At 39.9% G+C, this 21,503-nt stretch overlaps 1 protein-coding gene across 1 annotated transcript; it reads right to left on the bottom strand.

Annotated features, from left to right (window-relative positions):
* Positions 1-975: 975 nt before the first annotated feature.
* sts (steroid sulfatase (microsomal), isozyme S) lies at positions 976-20,259 on the bottom strand. Its single transcript, XM_069175263.1, has 10 exons — positions 20,122-20,259; positions 15,752-15,922; positions 13,693-13,814; positions 12,423-12,545; positions 10,837-11,248; positions 10,296-10,432; positions 9,723-9,860; positions 7,214-7,373; positions 6,833-6,954; positions 976-5,956 (listed from the first exon to the last, which is right to left on the bottom strand). The coding sequence occupies exons 1-10, from the start codon at positions 20,124-20,126 to the stop codon at positions 5,520-5,522; spliced, it is 1,827 nt and encodes a 608-aa protein (XP_069031364.1). The 5' UTR covers positions 20,127-20,259; the 3' UTR covers positions 976-5,519.
* Between the last annotated feature and the right edge of the window lie 1,244 nt (positions 20,260-21,503).

Genomic DNA, 21,503 nt, shown 5'->3' with positions numbered 1-21,503 from the left:
TCGTTGGTTTGTGAACGTTATGAATCCTCCAGTTCAGATTCTGTCCGTCACCATCTTTGCTAGTTCGGAGCGGTTTGGAGCAGGAAGTGACCATATTTGGACGAGCTGGGGGAGGAGCCAGCGGTGGATCTGACCGATCTGATCGGAAACCTGACGATACTACGTCCCGCCCACCGATAGCTGTAACCTGACTGCACCACAGACCTGTCAATCAAACAGACACGCCCCCATAAACAGGTCTTCTTGAATCTTCTTTTCTAATGAATGAGGGATTATTTTCAGATGGACCTCCAGAAAACTAATAAGAAGGAGTGACTTTAGCTAACAACACCGAGATAACTGATGGACACATTTTATTCACTTTGGATTTGATGAGAGAAGTTGAATGGGAGTCTATGGAGCCGGAGGCTTTTTGGAGCCGACCTCTAGTGGCACTCGCTGGTATTGCAGCTGAAGACACTTCTGGATCAGAACCATTTTACAGACCTGAAGCTACGAACTCTTTTATATACTGTTTATGCAAAATAGTAAGAATAATCAATTAATAATTAGGGTTATGATTTAATGATATAATGTTCAAATTATGGATGCTGACTTCTGGAATTCCATTGATGAAGATAAACAACACATTTATAAATGTTGGCTCATATCAGACTGTCTCAGCTGTCACTGTTTCAGTGTTGCTGCAAACCTTCTCATCAGCATGTGAGATTATTTGCAGAACATGATGAACCCGTCAGAGTGATTAATCAGTGACACTAAACAATCAGCAGCTGTCCTCAATGTGTGGAGGCTGATCAATACGATCAATATTCAATCATGTCTTTGTTCTCTCGTGTGTTTAAATTAAAGATCAAAACAGGACAATGAGACAAAGTAGGGACAGATTTGAGCTTTTACGACACTTTATTTATATGCAAATATTATATATATAAATATATATGCATTAAAAAGTATGTTAACAGTGGACTGAATTCTGATCACTGAATATCTCTCAATACATACTTTGTATTAATATATATATTTGACCCTTAATTTGAGCACTTTATTTGATTTGTTCATTGAAGAGTCACATTCAGAGAACAGAAATCTGCCTGATGTACGAACACTTGTGCTGCTGCAGAGCTGCTGAACGCTGAGTGACTGCCCCCTCTGAGCCTCGTAATACCCTCTGGGATTGCTTAACAACACTGCCCCCTGCTGGTGACACTGCCGTTCCCCCACGTTTAACTCCTCGAACTTCATCTGTTCTCCTGAAACACCAAGTCAGTAAATAAGTCAGGTTTATTTATACAGCGCCTCTTAGATCAGACAAGAAACACTTTGCAATAAGAGATAAAAGAAAGACTGGGCAATAAGACAGAGTATAAAAACACATTAAAAATAAATCAAATACAAGAGAAAAAAAAACCAAGTAGACCACTTTTCAAAGGTAAAGATGGGGCTTGAGCTGCTTTTTAATGGGACCCACAGTGTGTACAGATATTCAGTCCAGTGGGAGAGATCCAAAGTTTAGGATGCACCACTTCACAGGAGACCGTCCGCCTCAGCTTTGTTCACACGACTGGATTACGCTGGTTACACTTCTGCATGTGTGATTAGAGAAACTCTGAGGCAGCGAGGAAGAGTGGGCAAACAAAGAATAACAGATCAATGTCAAACCAGGAAAATTAGGATTTCCCCTTCAAACCAAAGGCAATGATTAAACACGTACTTCAATACGAAGAGAAGCTTTCCTTTTCCTCCAAAAGCTCGAGAGCAACACCAATGTTAACTCTTTTTATGCCACGCTTCAGCCATCGTAGTGCTTACACATCCATTCATAAGAGGTTCGAATACACAACGTCTTCTTGTACTCATGTTGGACTAAGAGCAGACGGACCCCTGCAGAGACTCAGGAGCTCATGTTGTGGTGCAAAGTGTTGTTAGGAGACATGACGGGCCGCCGAGCTGTTTTAAACTAAATACAGTGGTGTGAAAAAGTGTTTGCCTCCTTCCTGATTTCTTATTTTTTTGCATGTCTGTCACACTTAAATGTTTCAGATCATCAAACAAATTTAAATATTAGTCAAAGATAACACAAGTAAACACAAAATGCAGTTTTTAAATGAAGGCTTTTATTATTAAAGGAGAAAAACAATCCAAACCCACATGGCCCTGTGTGAAAAAGTGTTTCCCCCTAAACCTAATAACTGGTTGGACCACCCTCAGCAGCAACAACTGCAATCAAGCATTTGTGATAACTTGCAATGAGTCTTTTCCAGCTGTGGATGAATGTTGGCCCACTCATCTTTACAGAGTTGTTGTAATTCAGCCACATTGGAGGGTTTTCCAGCACCAACCTCCTTTTTAAGGTCATGTCACAGCATCTCAATAGGATTCAGGTCAGGACTTTGACGAGGCCACTCCAAAGTCTTCATTTTGTTTTTCTTCATCCATTCAGAGGTGGACTTGCTGGTGTGTTTTGGATCATTGTCCTGCTGCAGAACCCAAGTTGGCTTCAGCTGGAGGTCACGAACAGACGGCCGGACGTTCTCCTTCAGGATGTTTTGGTAGACGGTAGAATTCATGGTTCCATTTATCACAGCAAGTCTTCCAGGTCCTGAAGCAGTAAAACAGACCCAGACCATCACACTACCACCACCATATTTTACTGTTGGTATGAGGTTCTTCTTCTGAAATGCGGTGTTACTTTTACTCCAGATGTAACGGGACACACACCTTCCAAAAAGTTCAACTTTTGTCTCGTCAGTCCACAGAGTATTTTCCCAAAAGTCTCGGGGATCATCAAGATGTTTTCTGGCAAAAATGAGACGAGCCTTAATGTTCTTCTTGCTCAGCGGTGGTTTTGGTCTTGGAACTCTGCCATGCAGCCATTTCTGCCGAGTCTCTTTCTTCTGGTGGAGTCATGAACACTGACCTTAACTGAGGCAAGTGAGGCCTGCAGTTCTTTGGATGTTGTCGTGGGGTCTTTTGTGACCTCTCGGATGAGTCGTCGCTGCTCTCTTGGGGTAATTTTGGTCGGCCGGCCGCTCCTGGGAAGGTTCACCACTGTTCCATGTTTTCTCCATTTGTGGATAATGGTTCTCACTGTGGTTCTCTGGAGTCCCAAAGCTTTAGAAATGGCTTTAGAACCTTTTCCAGACTGATAGATCTCAATTACTTTCTTTCTCATTTGTTCCTGAATTTCTTTGGATCTCGGCATGATGTCTATCTTTTGAGGATCTTCTGGTCTACTTCACTTTGTCAGGCAGGTCCTATTGAAGTGATTTCTTGATTGAGAACAGGTGTGTCAGTAATCAGGCCTGGGTGTGGCTCGAGAAATTGAACTCAGGTGTGATAAACCACAGTTAAGTTGTTTTAACAGGAGGGGGCAAACACTTTTTCACACAGGGCCATGTGGGTTTGGATTGTTTTTCTCCCTTATGCTATATTATTACTTTTTTTTAACATATTTTAGACGACATGCTATAGTGTGACTTTTTGATCATATTTCAGACGACATCCTATAAATATGACTTCCGTTTAAATTATGTCAGGCAACACAATAGTGCAGTTGTCAGCGTTGTCGTCTCAGTCTAAAGGTCTGTGGTTCGATCTCCGCCTGGGACTTTCTATGTGGAATTTGCATGTTTCTGCATAGTTAATAAGTAAATCAAAATATGGACGACTAACTTATGCATGTTATCATGCATGTAGTCCATGATGTAAAACAAACATCATGTAGTTGTAAATGTGACAAAGTCACACTCCAAGCAAGAACATTCAATCCTCCACAGACAGAGTTCGAAGCCCCTGATTGAACCGAGTACTTCCTGATTGTGAGATGACAATGCTAGCAACTTCAAAGTTGTGCTGCCTTTATTGCATGTTTGTCTGACTTGTATTACTTTTAAACATTTTCTTGAAGAAAGCAGTGTTTTTTGTTGTTGCCTCCCAGTCAGAAGGTTCCAGGTTCTATTCTTGCCCTTGATGTGGCTTTTTATCTAGGATGTTAATGTCATCCTTTCCCCGGCGAGTCTCGAACCTTCTGAATGGGAGGCAACAACACCAACCACTGCACCGTAGATTGCTCTTCCTTAATATGTTTAAAAGTTATATAAGTCAGACAAGCATGCAATGGAGTCATCAAGAATGTTGAAGTTCCAAGCCAGCGTTGTCATCTCACAATCAGGAGCTTCTGGGTTCGATATGGGGTCTGGAACTTAGTGTGGAGGATTGCATGTTCTTGCTTGAATGTAATGTTTTACATTATGGACAACATGCATAAGTTAGTCATCCATATTATGGATGACAGACTTTACTTTCAGGTCATTAGTTTTGCAGGAATAAGGAATTCACATTGAAAGTCACAGGCAGGAATTGAACCCAGGACCTTTCGACTGAGAGACAACTCTGACAGCTGCACCACTGTTAGCTTCCATAACTTGAACGGAAGTCATACTTATAGCATGTCGTCAGAAATTTGAAGGAAATATATCATGCTATGATATGACTTTTTATAATATTTTAGATGACTTTGTTATAACATGAACGGAAGTCATACTTTAGCATGTCATCCAAAATATCATAAAAAAACCAAGATTGTATATATGGTAAAATGGGGCAGTGATTAGCAGTATTGCCTCCCAGTCAAAAGTGTCCAGGTTCCTCGTATCCTCGGGCACGGTGATTTAGTGTTTTGCAAAAAAAGTCATACTATAGAATGTTGACGTATATTGTCTATATATATATATATAGTATGAATTTTTTTTTAAATATTTAATATCTAAAAAATACTATAGTATATTGTCCAAAATATTTTAAAAAGTCATACTACAGCATGTCATCCAAAAAAATGAATAAAAGTCACACGATAGATAGGATGTCTTAATGCTTTCAATAAAAACACTCATGACAATAAAGTTTATAACAAGTGGACCAGCTTCAGGTTCCAAACCATTGTCTTGGGATTCGTTGACCTGAAGCAGTGAATCCAGGTAATTATAAAACAACAGGAAATGTTGTGATGTCATTTATTAAATAATAAAGCCGAATTATTTTTTCTTGTGTTGTTTTTACTTTATAGTTCATGATCATTGGTTCCCTTGGAGTTAAAAACACATTACCTTCAACTGCTGTATTATCGTGTCCACTTCCCCTCGTATTCACCAAAGAAGACACAACATGTTGAAAAGCCTTGAAAACATTCTGCACGGTAAAATGTCCACAGTGGAGGTTTGATGTGTCGGCTTCGTGCTCGTCTGGTAATTAGTCAGTCCCGAAATTACAGATTAAATTTAATCTAAACGGTTCCTTGTGTAAACCAAATTTGTTTCGAACACTCCACCAAGTCCTTTTAAAGGACTACAAGAATGTCCATTTACAGTACTTTACATTCATTCAGCAGCAGGTTGGATCCTCAGAAACACTGTTTTGATTTCTGACATTGGTGTCGAGATTGCTGTGTGAAAGTCTTAGGGAGTCATGTGAGAGTGCTCAGATCACAGATGTGTTCAGTCAAGTATTACTGTTATCCATCATCTCTTGTTAGAAGCCCCGACAGTGGCCTCCGGGTCCTGCTGGTCCTTCGGGTCCTCCGGGTCCTCCTGGTCCTCCGGGTCCTGCTGGTCCTCCTGGCACTGACAGAGCTGTGTGAATGAGGAGCAGCAAGGCTGCAGCCAGGGCTTCCACATCAGGTTCCCAGCAGTCAGCTGGCTCTGCACTGGCTTCACTGACCTCAGGTGCCTCTCCACGGCCTCCTCCATCACAGCCAGGATGGAGTGAAAGGCGGGCTCCGTGTCAGGGGTCAGCGGCGTGGTCTCCGACGGGTCCCTGGAGAGATCGAAGAGCAGCGGGGGATCGTGGTAGGTCACGTGGTCCGGCGTGCAGAAGCAGACGAGCGTGTGGAAACAGGCTGCTCGGTCTTCTGGGTAGAAGTTCGGTGTGAAGAAAAAGGCTTTCCACACTGAGCTACCTGAAGAAACATGAACTAGAATTACCACCAAGCAGTTCATGTCCACGAACCCCCAACCAAGTCGCAACACAAAGTATTTCAGAGCACATAGTTAACATAGTAAAATCCTTCTAACTGTATTTTACTACATTACACATACATATGTTTCTGGATCATGTTTCTATCTGGTTTCTTCTTTGGAGAGTTTTAACATCATTTGTGGACGCAGCGATGAACTGTGTTCACAGACGATGGTTTTCACAAGTGTTCCTGAGCCCATGCAGTGATTTCCACTCCAGAATAGTGTGTTTTTAATGCAGTGCTGCCTGAGGGCCCGAAGATCACCACCATCCAATATTGGTTTCCAGCCTTGTCCCTTGTGTTCAGAGATTTCTCCAGATTCTCTGAATCTTTTAATGATATTATGAACCGTAGACGATGAAATCCACTAATTCTTTGTAGTTTTACGTTGAGGAACATTATTCTTAGATTGTTGAACTATTTTCCAACACAGTCTTTCAGAGTGGTGAACCTCTCCCCATCTTCACTGCTGAGAGACTCTGCCTCTCTGAAATCATCTTTTTATACCCCATCATGTTCCTGATCTGTTGCCATGGAAACCTGATTAGTTGTGAGAAGTTCCACCAGATGTTTTTCTTTAGACACTTTTTCCATCTTTTGTTGTTCCTGTCACAACTTTTTAGAGACGTGTTGCTGCCATCAAATTCACTATTTTTCAACATTTGATATGTTGTCTTTGGTCTATTTTCAATTAAATGAGTTTACATGATTCGAAAATCATTGCATTTTGTTTTTATGTACAGCTTTTGTGTAAACAGGGTTTTAGAAGATGCTGTGGAGAACTGTGGATCTGACTGGGTGTTTGCTCACACTTACTGTTTTGAGGATGCCATCTGACAGCGTTCAAGTAGGCGTTGCAGTAATGGAAGAGAAATTCATGGTTTGACCTTTCGACTCTCTGCTGCAGTAAATCCATGAGGTCATGACCATCTATCTGTCTGGAGACCAGGGGACAGAGTCAGCATGAAATCCTCTCAAGACACATTCAAACACTCATCACTGTGAATCATTGATGAAACCCTGTGATCAAAGCCTCTGGATTACCTTAATACCCCAAACATGTTTTCCTTCGCTCACAGCGCCTCATTGTGAGCTCAGTGATTCACTCTGCATCCCCCTCTTCTTTAAATGCGACCTAGATTCCAGGCTCGGCTTGCTTTGACTGACATGTGGTGCCTCAGTGCTGTGCAGCCTCACCTGTCCTCCGGGACCGAGGCTCCGCTCAGCTTCACCACGGTAGGAAACAGGTCCATGTTGCTGGTTGGCTCCTCTATCTGCCCTCCGCCAGGGATGCTCCCCGGCCAGCGGAGAATTCCCGGCACCCGGATCCCTCCTTCCCAATTCGTGGACTTCCCTGCTGCTCGTAGTGAAACAAAGAAGTCACGAAAGCAGCTCTCAGCCCGTTAACCAGAACTCGGCGTGCCTGGTCTCTGGCTCGGTAACTAAAGGAACAACTAGCTCCTTGACAGCGGCCGCTTGCAGAGATGAAAGGGCATAGCAAACAGTGGCTGCCTTCTAAAGCTCGCGCTGCTCTTTGAATCAGGTCTGCTGAGTCCAAACAGAAAGATTACATCAAATCTGAGGCCACGCTGTGAACTTCATCTGGCAGACGGTCTTAAATTATAGACGAAAGTCTGCTGCTGACTCTGAGGACACACCATGAGTCTGCTGTTTGAATGAAATAAATCATCTTTGTTTCATTAGAATCATTTTATTGATGACTGAGCCACATCCAGAAAGAGTTTGTTTTCGAGTCATTTTCTGACCATTTCCTGGAAGTTTCCTGGAAGGAACAATGAAATTCAGTCCTAATTACATAGAAGATGGAGAGGCAGGGATTTGAGTTGGTTATTTTTGCATTTGTTTATTGCAGCATGATGTCCTCGAAAGAAAAGCTCCATTTAAACCAAAGTAAACATTAATTTATTCTTCAATTCACTGTTGAAACTACGTTGAACTGTATGTTTTGATTGGGTAAGATTTTTCAAATTTCTTTATCCTTAAAAAACTTTGTCGGATTAAATTTCAAAGTGTTTTTAAAGTTACTGGGATTCATTTACATATTCCATTTCAGCCTTCCTTATAAAAGTACTGAGGTCAAAGTTTGATTTTACCTTTTGCAATCTCGGGGAAAGAAATGAGAAAAATTGTCTGAGGTGTTTTGCCCTCTAACAGGCGTTATCATTGGCCACCTTGGCTCCTTGAGGCAGATTTTTGTACTCACCGACCAATCAGGATTTGGTTGCTGTCCTGGTTGCTATGCCAGCGTCCAAACAACTCATCTCTGTTTTTTCTTGAAGCCATCTAAGAGATCAGATCTGCAGTTTTCAAGCTTGTGTCGAACATGTCTGCAGTAAAGTCCACCAGAGAGCTCGCTACTGCCGACCTCTGACCCCCACCAGGTTTGTTCCTTCTACCTGGGCCGGTGCCACCAGGCCGAGGTGGATTCCTGCCCAACGTGCAGCTTGCCTCCCTGGGAAGACTACGACCGGCGGTGGCACTTCAGTACAGTCAACCCGCTCTTTCAACACTATTGCAGTGCAGATGAAGGAGGCAGCGGCAGCCTGTCCTGAGTCCAAGCCCTGCAATGACTACGATGCTTCCTTCTCAACCACCTTCCAGTATCCTCATTGAGGACCTCACAAACGTCTTTGCCACCCAGCTGCCTGCCCCATGTGATACACATCTCCTATTATGCCAACCATGAGTGGAAGAATCCCATCAGCCAACCTGCCGGCGGTGGCTAACTGCTCCATCGACTGCTGGTAGTCGGACTACAGCGTCCCAACCATTGAGCATACAGGCCCAACTGGCCTCAGTCCTGGTATCCGTAACTGATTTCCAAAGGGAGATGAGAAGTGGGGATGCTGGGGATCCAAAGTGGCCTGGAGTGTCGTAATGCTGCTTCCTGATTGGTCAGTGAGTGCAAAGATCTGTTTCACGGTCAGGAATTAACCAACAGCAAAGCCCATGAGAGGGTAGAGCACATACTCAAAGAATCGGAGTTACATCCAGTAACAACTATTTTTTTGTCATGTAACCCTTTGCAGGGTGGTGGGAGGGATTGAAGTCTATCTCATCTCACATTGGATAAAAGGTGGAGTACATCAGAACAAGTCATCAGTTTATCACAAGAACGGTACATGCAGTTATCACACACATTCATAGAATAGAAACAAAGAACCCAATCGGTATGTTTGGACCTTCTTCCTGTGAGGTGTAACCATGGTTACTAATTCTAATCCTGAGGGGAACAGGAATGTCCGGACAAAATTTCAATCCATTCAATATTGGTTGAGGCTTTCAATGACCCTTTGTCACTATTGGACCTTAAAACTGTTTTTGGTATTTCTTTATTTTAGGTGAACAAATGACAGAACAATCAAAGTTAAACTTACTTTGAGTAGAGGGTAGATTAAGTTTACTTGTAGCTGACAGTTGGTGTTTGAACCGTTTTAGGGTCCAGTCCATGATGTTCTATCATTGTATTTAAAGAAATATTCACACTTTTTGAATATAGACTCTGATTTACAGGTAAAACCAGCAATTTTATTTTTCATAACAAGTGAGAAGCTCAAATGTGGGGTCATTTTGGCAAACTTTGGATCACATAATTTGCCTTAAAGTGACGGTTTTATTGCGACAAAGCTCTGATGTTCTCTTTTCATTCATTTCTTAATGAATCCAGTTTATCCTCATGCCGTACCTTTATATATTCCGTTCCATCCTCCGTGCACCTCCCCTCTGGCAGACACTTCCTCCAGGTGAGCCCCCTGATCCGAAGTCAGGTAAACCAGAGTGTTTTCGCTGAGCTTCAATCGGTCCAGGATCTGCATGACCTGACCTGAGAAAAGACACAATTACGTTGGCTCTGTACCCCCATGTATTGCAATGAAGACAAAAAAACAACAGGGAGTTTAAAGGAGAGATTCACATTTGTTTTATCATTTGAATTATGAGTAACTGTAATTAATACTGGCTGTGAAATCTGTCCAATGGTGGGACAAAAAGTGGGACAAAATCAACAGACCTGGTTCTGGGAAAATCCAGATTAGTTGTTTCCCTAATTTTGCCGAGTTCTGCTCTGGTCACAAAGCTCTGTACTCCAATAAACTGAGCTTTCAAACAAAACAAGACAAAGAAACACCAGAGTCGACCATCTGCAGCAGCATTCTGAGAGCAACAACTACTTTCCCTTCTGTGTACACTCAAATAAAACAGTTTTCTTGGGACTTGCTGGCGATATCAAACACAGAGAACAACACCTCTGCTGACGTACCGACACTCCAGTCCACCTCATGGACGGCGTCTCCATAGATGCCATGGCTGCTCGTCCCTCTGAACGCTGCAGAGGCAAACATGGCTGTGTGGACTTGGAGGAAAGATAGGAACAGCAGGAAAGGCCGGGCCGAATTCCTGCAGGATCCGACAATACAGTTTAATTACAGCATTAATATAAATGTAAATCACACTTAGTTTTTCACTGTCGTGATTGTCCACCGTGACTTCGTCCCCCAGAGTCAGACTGTCAACACCGAGTTCTACTGGACCTTCTGCGGGAAACAATCAATGCAAATGACCTGAACTGTGGCGAGATGAAACTTTGGTTCTCTGATGATTTCAACACGCCCGCTCACAGTTTCTCGCCACTCTTTCTCACTATATTTGTCTCCCTGCTGCTTCTATCTGTTCCCCAATAATTTGTCACAAACTTAAAAGTGTACTCTCTGCTCAAGTCTGATTTGTGTAACTCATCGCCAACGGACTACTGCTTACGGTAGGTTTCCTGATCCACGTGAATCAGGAAAGCTGAGACGTACCTCTCTATGAAGTCCACGGCCTCACTAGTCATCCTCTGCGTCAGGTTTACAGACGTGAACGGCTGCTCCACAATCCTGTGGTCTCTCAGGAGGACACAGTTGAAGTACGGGACGATGGTGTAGAATCCTGCCATCACAATCGTCACCACGACCAGCAGAGTCAGCAGGAACAGAGTAAGGCCTCTGCGGATGGTGATGACCCCGCAGGAGTGGAGTAGAACTGCAGTGACCAGGACAATACCCAGCGTCCTGTACGGCAAAAACTTATAGAACTGGAACACCGTGCCGTGACCAGGCTGGCAGTCTCGCATGTTGGTCAACGGGATGCCGAAGAAATAGTTAAAGCCGTGAACGCTGGGATGGTGGCAGTGATCCTCACTACTCTCACAGTTTAGTCCGAGGTGCCACTTTCCTGGACACACGAAGAATTTCACAAAAGAAAGACAAAAATTACAAAAGAAACACACATGAAAAAATAAATCCACGGTTATTTTACGAGTAACCGTGGGAAATAGTTTAAGCTACATTGTGGGTTATGTTACATTTATTTAGTGTGCCAATGTAAATGTAAATTGCTCATATTTTTTCTTATTCTTCCAATTCTGCCCAAAGTTTAGCCGCCAAACTCGATAGCGATTGATTTGTCGTGTGGTGTTTAGATATTTTGCGAAAAATTAGATTTTGAGAGTGACAATTTTTGACAAATCTTAGTAAATCAACTTGTGTCCTGATTTACTAAGATCTCCAAATAAACGTACTAAATTGCGTGTTCATTCCAAATGTTTGCACATTTATTTTGCACCCGTTTTGCGGGGGATTTACTAAGAGTAACTTAATAAAACGTCTGCAAATAAAAGAGGAGGGACGGTGGATGAGATCCTCCATCAAACACTGAACTCCAGAACTGAAAGTCCAGAACTTTCTGTGATGAAAAGGTGACTTTTCATTCAATGGGACCTTTTGAAGCTACCCGTGAACGCTCAGCAACACATTCAGGACCTGGGACAGCGACACATTCAGGACCTGGGACAGCGACACATTCAGGACCTGGGACAGCTCCCCTGAATAACTGCGTTTCCTTCTCACCACAATAAGAGCAGCCGTCTCTCTTCATGTTCATCTGATTAATATGTAAAATACACACCAATCACTTCTCCTGTTTCTACTGTCAGGTTTAGTAAATATCACTGCAGCTGATCAATTTATCTATTGGCAATATTTGACACGTTGAAGTAGAAATATTACATATGCATTCAGGCAAACACGCAAACTGGACACCGTGTGTTAAACTGCACATTTGAAAGACGTCATGCTCACTGCACGTCGTTAGTAGATCAGCTGGGACTTTTTTTTGTGGGTGATGTGAAGTTTGCACGTGATTTTACACACACACACACACACACACACACACACACACACACACACACACACACACACACACACACACACACACACACACACACACACCTTCAATAAATCAGGCTCTTAGCGTAGAAATGCAGCCGGAAACCTTTAACACATAATAAAGGTGTACAATTTAAAATGGTAACAGCTTTAAGGTAAAATAACGGACACTTGCACCGTACCTATGAGAGCAGTCTCGTAGCCTTGTTGTTTCACAATCTTCGCAAAGGTCACCTCTTGGCTGGGAAGACCTCCAGAAGCTGCATTAAATATGAAGACACCAGGTCTGATGGAACCAGCTACACCTGTTCGAGAGAAAAAACAGAGCTTTTACAACCCCTGTTTCCAAAACAGTTCGGCGGCTGTGTAAAATGTAAATAAAAGCAGAATGCAATGATTTGCAAGTGATACAAACCCATATTCAATTGAAAATAAACCAAAGACAACATATCAAATGTTGAAATGGAGAACTTTTGTTGTTTTATGAAAAACATTTGCTCATTTTTTATTTGATGGCAGCAACACGTCTCAAAGAAGTTGAGGGTCAACAACTGGAAAATTTGTGTAACACTAAAAACAACACCCGGTTGAATTTCTCACAACTGAAAAAAAGATGATTTCGGAGAGGCGGAGTCTCTCAGCAGTGAAGATGGGGAGAGGTTCACCACTCTGTGAAAGACTGTTGGAAAATAGTTCAACAATCTAAGAATAATGTTCCTCAACGTAAAACTACAAAGAATTAGTGGATTTCATCATCTACGGTTCATAATATCATTAAAACATTCAGAGAATCTGGAGAAATCTCTGAACACAAGGGACAAGGCTGGAAACCAATATTGGATGGTGGTGATCTTCGGGCCCTCAGGCAGCACTGCATTAAAAACACACTATTCTGGAGTGGAAATCACTGCATGGGCTCAGGAACACTTGTGAAAACCATCGTCTGTGAACACAATGTCTGTGAGGTGATGTAACACCGTGGTAAACGAGTGGTAAAATGAGCAGATATTTTCACTAAACAATACCATTTCTTAGTTTCAACATTTAATATGTTGCCTATTGTATATTTTCAATTAAATATGAGCTTACATGATTTGCAAGTCATTGAATTCTGGTTTTATTTACATTTTACACAGCTTCCTGTCTTTTTTAGAAACGGGGTTGTACTTTTAAGTTATCTTTTTTCTAATTTTCTAATCTAACCAGCGTGTGTATGAGAAATATAATATCTTATTTCAAAATGAAATGAATATTGATTTGTGTATAAACACAGTTTACTGTCTTCATTAAATTCACTCCTTTAAATAATTTAGTCTCTAAATAAATGGGCTGTCCGGCGTAAGTGGAATAAATGAGGAGTGTTGAACAGCTCCGCTGTCTGGGGACGCTGCCTGAAGACCAACATTAAGCACCGTGTCAGTCAGGAAAGGTTTTCTGTGTCTTTGAACTGGCCTGATCGTATCGGGTAACGTCCGGTGAGGAATGCTGCCCTGCTGGGCGTGCAGAGGCTCGCTGCAGCGATGTGGTGGGTCAGCTTCACCCCTTCCTGGGCCAGCTGGTCAATGTTGGGGGTCCTACAAAATCACATCATCAACAAGCACTAGTCAGGTTCAATATCCACAGGGACCAATGGAAGACTTAGAAATCCTATAGAATTCAATTTAAAGCAACTTAGGTTCTCTAGTCAATAATTAAAAATAACTTTTTTAATACCTTACTATGAGGAATATAAACACATGTATTTTTTTTACTGTGTACTATTGCTCATACTTCTTGGGCTAAGAGAAAAACCCATACAAAAAATATATAAAAACATGCGTCTTGACCAAAAGTCATAGGACACTATTCCCAATTGAGACGCGAAATAGCCCCCCTCCCCCGCCCCCACCATTGAAGTGAATGGGAAATCATCCCAATGAGTGCCAATATTTTACAAATTCAGCCGACTTTGGAGCCCGATAGCTCAATTATACTTGACAGTAGAAACGTCATTCAAAGTTTAAACGGGTCACGAGCCATTGACCTTTCACTGACTACAAAGGTGTTTTGATATCCATCACGTTCTTTTCAAAATCGCACGCTGAGCCGGAAACAAATGGCTGCTCAGATATTAGGCCAATAACAGAAATGCAATATTGTCATCTGGACCGCAACAGAGTGAGAAATCAAAATTACACCGCTGGTCGGCTTATTGCCGTGACTTCAATAGACCTCCAAAAAATGCAATAAAGGTCGCCTTAACTTTACTCTCTACTATAATGAAGACAAAGGAGAACTTTAAACTCCATAAATCAATGTGTTGTGCAATAAAACGCTCAGAATAAAGACTCTTCCTTCTTCATCACAGCTAAATGCCCAAAAGTAAATGATTTTAAAAACTTGTAAATTTGTTTAAAAACATACTGTTCAGAAAGGCTGTGGAAGCCTTTCACTTTGTCCTGCATGTTTTAAGCTGCGATAGTGCTCAGTCATGCTCAGTCATCTGTTATCTTATCAGTAGACAGACAAAGCCTTTGACCATCAGGCCGGTGTTCTAATAAAGTGATTTAGGAACACAAAGCACTGATATGGTGAAAATATATTTTAATCCCTGTTAGCATTTTAAATCCTTTTCCATTTAACCTCCATCTCTTAGTGTGGTTGTTACTCTTGTCTTTCTTAGATTGTCTTTAGTTGATGGAAATGCAGGTATCAGAGACATGAAGGCCAACTGATGATAAGATCTGGTTCTCCTGTTTCTTTTCCTGGTTTCCTGTTGTAAACTGGGTCTCTACACCTGGTGCCAATGATCACCGAGAGTTATTGAGCTTCAGCTGTGGCTGTTTTTGACAGACTGGTCTTACTGGTTGGTTCCCGTCTGTGTGCCAGAGGTGACTTTTATACCGCCAGCAGGATGACAGTGAAGTTAGTGATGACCATCAGCAGGAAGTGACCATATTTAGACGAGCTGGGGGGAGGAGCCAGCAGTAGATCTGATGTCCTTCAACATTGGCCTCATTTTCCACACCCAGAAGCTACGTCCACTATGTTTATATACTAAAATATTACCATGCAGATGTCTTCATCACTGTTACCAAACATGTCAATTTTGGGGAAGATTAAACAACGTACAGTGGTGTGAAAATTACAGCTACTTTTAATTTCATGGCAAGACCCTCAAAATGGCCGCCACGCGATGGGACCCCGTTCGACGAAAAACAAATTCCTTTCATAACGTTTCATCTGAAAGGGCTAAAGACTGGACACACCAAATTTCAAGCAGATCCAATAAAGTCTGTAGGAGGAGTTTGTTAAAATACAACACGTGCAAATCACCAAAAACAGCCACCAAATTCAGAATGTTCGCATGTCGTATAAAGTCGATAGTCATAACTGAAACTACAAACAAAGATATTCAACAACTCAAATTGGGAAAGGAAAAGACCGACAAGAGCAGGAGATCAAATTTTAAAAAAATGGAAATCCAACATATTTGCACGTATATAGCTCTGAAACAGCGACATGTTTCTACCTCAGGGTTTTATTGCCGTAACAGCCGAGGTCTCCGATTCCCAGGTCGTCCACCATCATCAGGACCAAGTTGGGCTTGTTGCTTCCCTGAAGAGACATGCAGCTCGTCTCCAAGAGAAGAAGAAGCAGCAAAGACGACGGACACGATGGCTTCATGTTCAGTGCAAGAACACTGGAGGAGAAACCAGAGTACACGTTCATACAGCGGTCAACTCTCAGCATACACATGTTTTTAAAGTCACATCATCCACATGTTTTTAAAGTCACACCATCCACGTGTTTTTAAAGTCACACCATCCACATGTTTTTAAAGTCACAACATCCACATGTTTTTAAAGTCACATCATCCACATGTTTTTAAAGTCACAACATCCACATGTTTTTAAAGTCACAACATCCACATGTTTTTAAAGTCACAACATCCACATGTTTTTAAAGTCACAACATCCACATGTTTTTAAAGTCACACCATCCACGTGTTTTTAAAGTCACACCATCCACATGTTTTTAAAGTCACAACATCCACATGTTTTTAAAGTCACAACATCCACATGTTTTTAAAGTCACACCATCCACGTGTTTTTAAAGTCACACCATCCACATGTTTTTAAAGTCACAACATCCACATGTTTTTAAAGTCACATCATCCACATGTTTTTAAAGTCACACCATCCACATGTTTTTAAAGTCACAACATCCACATGTTTTTAAAGTCACAACATCCACATGTTTTTAAAGTCACAACATCCACATGTTTTTAAAGTCACACCATCCACGTGTTTTTAAAGTCACACCATCCACATGTTTTTAAAGTCACATCATCCACATGTTTTTAAAGTCACACCATCCACGTGTTTTTAAAGTCACACCATCCACATGTTTTTAAAGTCACACCATCCACATGTTTTTAAAGTCACACCATCCACATGTTTTTAAAGTCACACCATCCACATGTTTTTAAAGTCACAACATCCACATGTTTTTAAAAGTCACAACATCCACATGTTTTTAAAAGTCACAACATCCACATGTTTTTAAAGTCACACCATCCACATGTTTTTAAAGTCACAACATCCACATGTTTTTAAAGTCACACCATCCACATGTTTTTAAAGTCACATCATCCACATGTTTTTAAAGTCACACCATCCACATGTTTTTAAAGTCACATCATCCACATGTTTTTAAAGTCACAACATCCACATGTTTTTAAAAGTCACAACATCCACATGTTTTTAAAAGTCACAACATCCACATGTTTTTAAAAGTCACACCATCCACATGTTTTTAAAAGTCACAACATCCACATGTTTTTAAAGTCACACCATCCACATGTTTTTAAAGTCACACCATCCACATGTTTTTAAAGTCACAACATCCACATGTTTTTAAAAGTCACAACATCCACATGTTTTTAAAAGTCACAACATCCACATGTTTTTAAAGTCACATCATCCACATGTTTTTAAAGTCACATCATCCACATGTTTTTAAAGTCACACCATCCACATGTTTTTAAAGTCACAACATCCACATGTTTTTAAAAGTCACAACATCCACATGTTTTTAAAAGTCACAACATCCACATGTTTTTAAAAGTCACACCATCCACATGTTTTTAAAAGTCACAACATCCACATGTTTTTAAAGTCACACCATCCACATGTTTTTAAAGTCACATCATCCACATGTTTTTAAAGTCACACCATCCACATGTTTTTAAAGTCACAACATCCACATGTTTTTAAAAGTCACAACATCCACATGTTTTTAAAAGTCACAACATCCACATGTTTTTAAAAGTCACAACATCCACATGTTTTTAAAAGTCACACCATCCACATGTTTTAAAAGTCACACCATCCACATGTTTTAAAAGTCACAACATCCACATGTTTTTAAAAGTCACAACATCCACATGTTTTTAAAAGTCACACCATCCACATGTTTTAAAAGTCACAACATCCACATGTTTTTAAAAGTCACAACATCCACATGTTTTTAAAAGTCACAACATCCACATGTTTTAAAGTCACAGCATCCACGTTTTTAAAGTCACACCATCCACATGTTTTTAAAAGTCACAACATCCACATGTTTTTAAAGTCACACCATCCACATGTTTTTAAAGTCACATCATCCACATGTTTTTAAAGTCACACCATCCACATGTTTTTAAAGTCACAACATCCACATGTTTTTAAAAGTCACAACATCCACATGTTTTTAAAAGTCACACCATCCACATGTTTTAAAAGTCACACCATCCACATGTTTTAAAAGTCACAACATCCACATGTTTTTAAAAGTCACAACATCCACATGTTTTTAAAAGTCACACCATCCACATGTTTTAAAAGTCACAACATCCACATGTTTTTAAAAGTCACAACATCCACATGTTTTTAAAAGTCACAACATCCACATGTTTTAAAGTCACAGCATCCACGTTTTTAAAGTCACACCATCCACATGTTTTTAAAAGTCACAACATCCACATGTTTTTAAAGTCACACCATCCACATGTTTTTAAAGTCACATCATCCACATGTTTTTAAAGTCACACCATCCACATGTTTTTAAAGTCACAACATCCACATGTTTTTAAAAGTCACAACATCCACATGTTTTTAAAAGTCACAACATCCACATGTTTTTAAAAGTCACAACATCCACATGTTTTTAAAAGTCACACCATCCACATGTTTTAAAAGTCACACCATCCACATGTTTTAAAAGTCACAACATCCACATGTTTTTAAAAGTCACAACATCCACATGTTTTTAAAAGTCACACCATCCACATGTTTTAAAAGTCACAACATCCACATGTTTTTAAAAGTCACAACATCCACATGTTTTTAAAAGTCACAACATCCACATGTTTTTAAAAGTCACAACATCCACATGTTTTAAAGTCACAGCATCCACGTTTTTAAAGTCACATCATCCACATGTTTTTAAAGTCACAACATCCACATGTTTTTAAAGTCACATCATCCACATGTTTTTAAAGTCACACCATCCACATGTTTTTAAAGTCACATCATCCACATGTTTTTAAAGTCACACCATCCACATGTTTTTAAAGTCACATCATCCACATGTTTTTAAAGTCACAACATCCACATGTTTTTAAAAGTCACAACATCCACATGTTTTTAAAAGTCACAACATCCACATGTTTTTAAAAGTCACACCATCCACATGTTTTTAAAAGTCACAACATCCACATGTTTTTAAAGTCACACCATCCACATGTTTTTAAAGTCACACCATCCACATGTTTTTAAAGTCACAACATCCACATGTTTTTAAAAGTCACAACATCCACATGTTTTTAAAAGTCACAACATCCACATGTTTTTAAAGTCACATCATCCACATGTTTTTAAAGTCACACCATCCACATGTTTTTAAAGTCACATCATCCACATGTTTTTAAAGTCACACCATCCACATGTTTTTAAAGTCACAACATCCACATGTTTTTAAAAGTCACAACATCCACATGTTTTTAAAAGTCACAACATCCACATGTTTTTAAAAGTCACACCATCCACATGTTTTTAAAGTCACACCATCCACATGTTTTTAAAGTCACATCATCCACATGTTTTTAAAGTCACACCATCCACATGTTTTTAAAGTCACAACATCCACATGTTTTTAAAAGTCACAACATCCACATGTTTTTAAAAGTCACAACATCCACATGTTTTTAAAAGTCACACCATCCACATGTTTTAAAAGTCACAACATCCACATGTTTTTAAAAGTCACAACATCCACATGTTTTTAAAAGTCACAACATCCACATGTTTTCAAAAGTCACAACATCCACATGTTTTAAAGTCACATCATCCACATGTTTTTAAAGTCACATCATCCATCAGCTCAGAAAACTGCTGGAATTTACTGATGATAATCTAAGTTTGAAAAGTTTCTACTTAATAGTAGAATATACTTCAAGTTTACCATATTTTCAATTTTCATAACAGGCAATAATACATATATATATATATATATTTATATATACATGTAAATAATAATAAAATGCTCCTTCATGCATCAATAATATCAATCCGTCAGCATGATTAGACATTTGTATGAACAGTAAAGTAATAATTAACATTCTTGAAGAGACCAAACTGCCTTAATAATTATAATAATTAAGTAAAACAATACTAATAATGATTTTTAACGTTCATATTTCTCTTCATTACTACTTTATAACTTATTATTTATAAATTAAAAGCAGCAGCTAAAGTTGGACTGGAACGTCTTTAAATATATTTTCCCAGCTGTTTAGGTCACGTGATAGAGTTGACCTGAACCAGGAAGTACTGTTCACGTCAACCTGTCACTCACCTCATTAACCGTCGAGGTTCAGCAGCTCGCGAGCGGCAGGCGGACTGAACTGCTCCGTAACTTCCGGGTTCGTCCGCGCAGCACGCTCGTTTTAATTATTCTACTTTGTGAGCAGAACTCAAACGTCACAACACCGAAGCTGTCAGTGCCGCGAATCTCGCGATACGTCCAGTCGCGAGAACTAGTTCCTGCACAGCAGAACTTCCGGTTTGGAGTTTCAAAACAAAATCTGACGGACATGCAGAGGAAAAAATACTTTAAAAATACAACAACACATGAATATATAGTGAAAGTGAAACTTTTAAAAGTTTATTTTTATCTATTTTATTTATTTCCTCCACACTTTCATACCTTTTACTATCTATTTAGCTACTTTTGCATATGTTTAATTCCTCTTACCTTCTGATTAACTGTAACTTTTATTCTTTTTAATGCATTGTCCTCACTTTTATACTCCTTTTTTAGTTTCTAGTTCTCTTATTGTTATTATAGCGTTTAATCTATCTTCTGCATTTCTTGTATCTCGATCGTCTTGCGTGCATTGGTCTCAAACCTGTTTTCAAATCTTCTTATTTTCCTTTTTATTTGTTTTAATGGTGATCTTAATTTGTTCCCAAATTTATTTAATTTTTCTGGTATACAACTGTCTGTCTTATTATTGGCCTGTCAATCATCTGTAAAGCACTTTGAACTGCAACCAAATGTAAGAAAAGTGCTGCATAAATAAAGTTTCATTGATTGCTGTATATAAGTTATATATATATTTATTTATTTATTTATATATATTTATGTCTTTTATTTTTAATTTTTTATTCAAGTACATCAAATAATAAAAAATATTTTACAAAGGTGGATAAGTATGACGTTATTTTGGTGTCTTTATTATGCAGTAAAAAAAACTGTTTTGAGAGCAAATTTCTTGCACTACAATCAAAAATCAAGTTTGTAAGTAAAGATATACAAACGGAGAATCAAATTATTTGCATGCTCTTCCAGTTTTGTAAAGCTGTGCTGTCATGTTTTTGTCTGAGTCAAACCACCAACAGGAACGAAGCAGCAGGAGCAACCAGCTTGTTCATCCATGCAGCAGGAGCAGCTCGTCCGTTGTGCGAGCAGACGATGATGGCAGCATCATTAGTGCAGCGCTCCTCATGGTCGACCTTCAGCTCCGGTTGTATGTTCTCCCACACGCCATCGACACATGTAACACGCTGCAGAAAATCAGCTTTCTGTAGCACGTGTTTGTGTTTCTGCTGCTGAGTCGACATAATACAGTCACTGATTGAAGTTCTTCAATTCCAATTCAGTTTTATTTATATAGCAGCAAGTCACAAGGTTGTTTCACTTCACACATTAAAGTCGTTACAGCAGAAGTTTACAGC

The sequence above is a fragment of the Embiotoca jacksoni genome, unplaced genomic scaffold (genome assembly GCF_022577435.1).
Source record: "Embiotoca jacksoni isolate LCO1_2020_lvr unplaced genomic scaffold, fEmbJac1.0.p SCAF_65, whole genome shotgun sequence".
Lineage (NCBI taxonomy): Eukaryota > Metazoa > Chordata > Actinopteri > Embiotocidae > Embiotoca > Embiotoca jacksoni.
This window is presented reverse-complemented; position numbering and strand designations above follow the sequence as displayed.

Coding starts and splice junctions, on each gene's coding strand:
- sts (XM_069175263.1), bottom strand. Junction 13,815..15,751: donor TACGGCAATAAAACCCTGAG/GTAGAAACATGT, acceptor GTGATTTTGTAG/GACCCCCAACATTGACCAGC. Junction 12,546..13,692: donor ACGTTACCCGATACGATCAG/GCCAGTTCAAAG, acceptor TCTCTCGAACAG/GTGTAGCTGGTTCCATCAGA.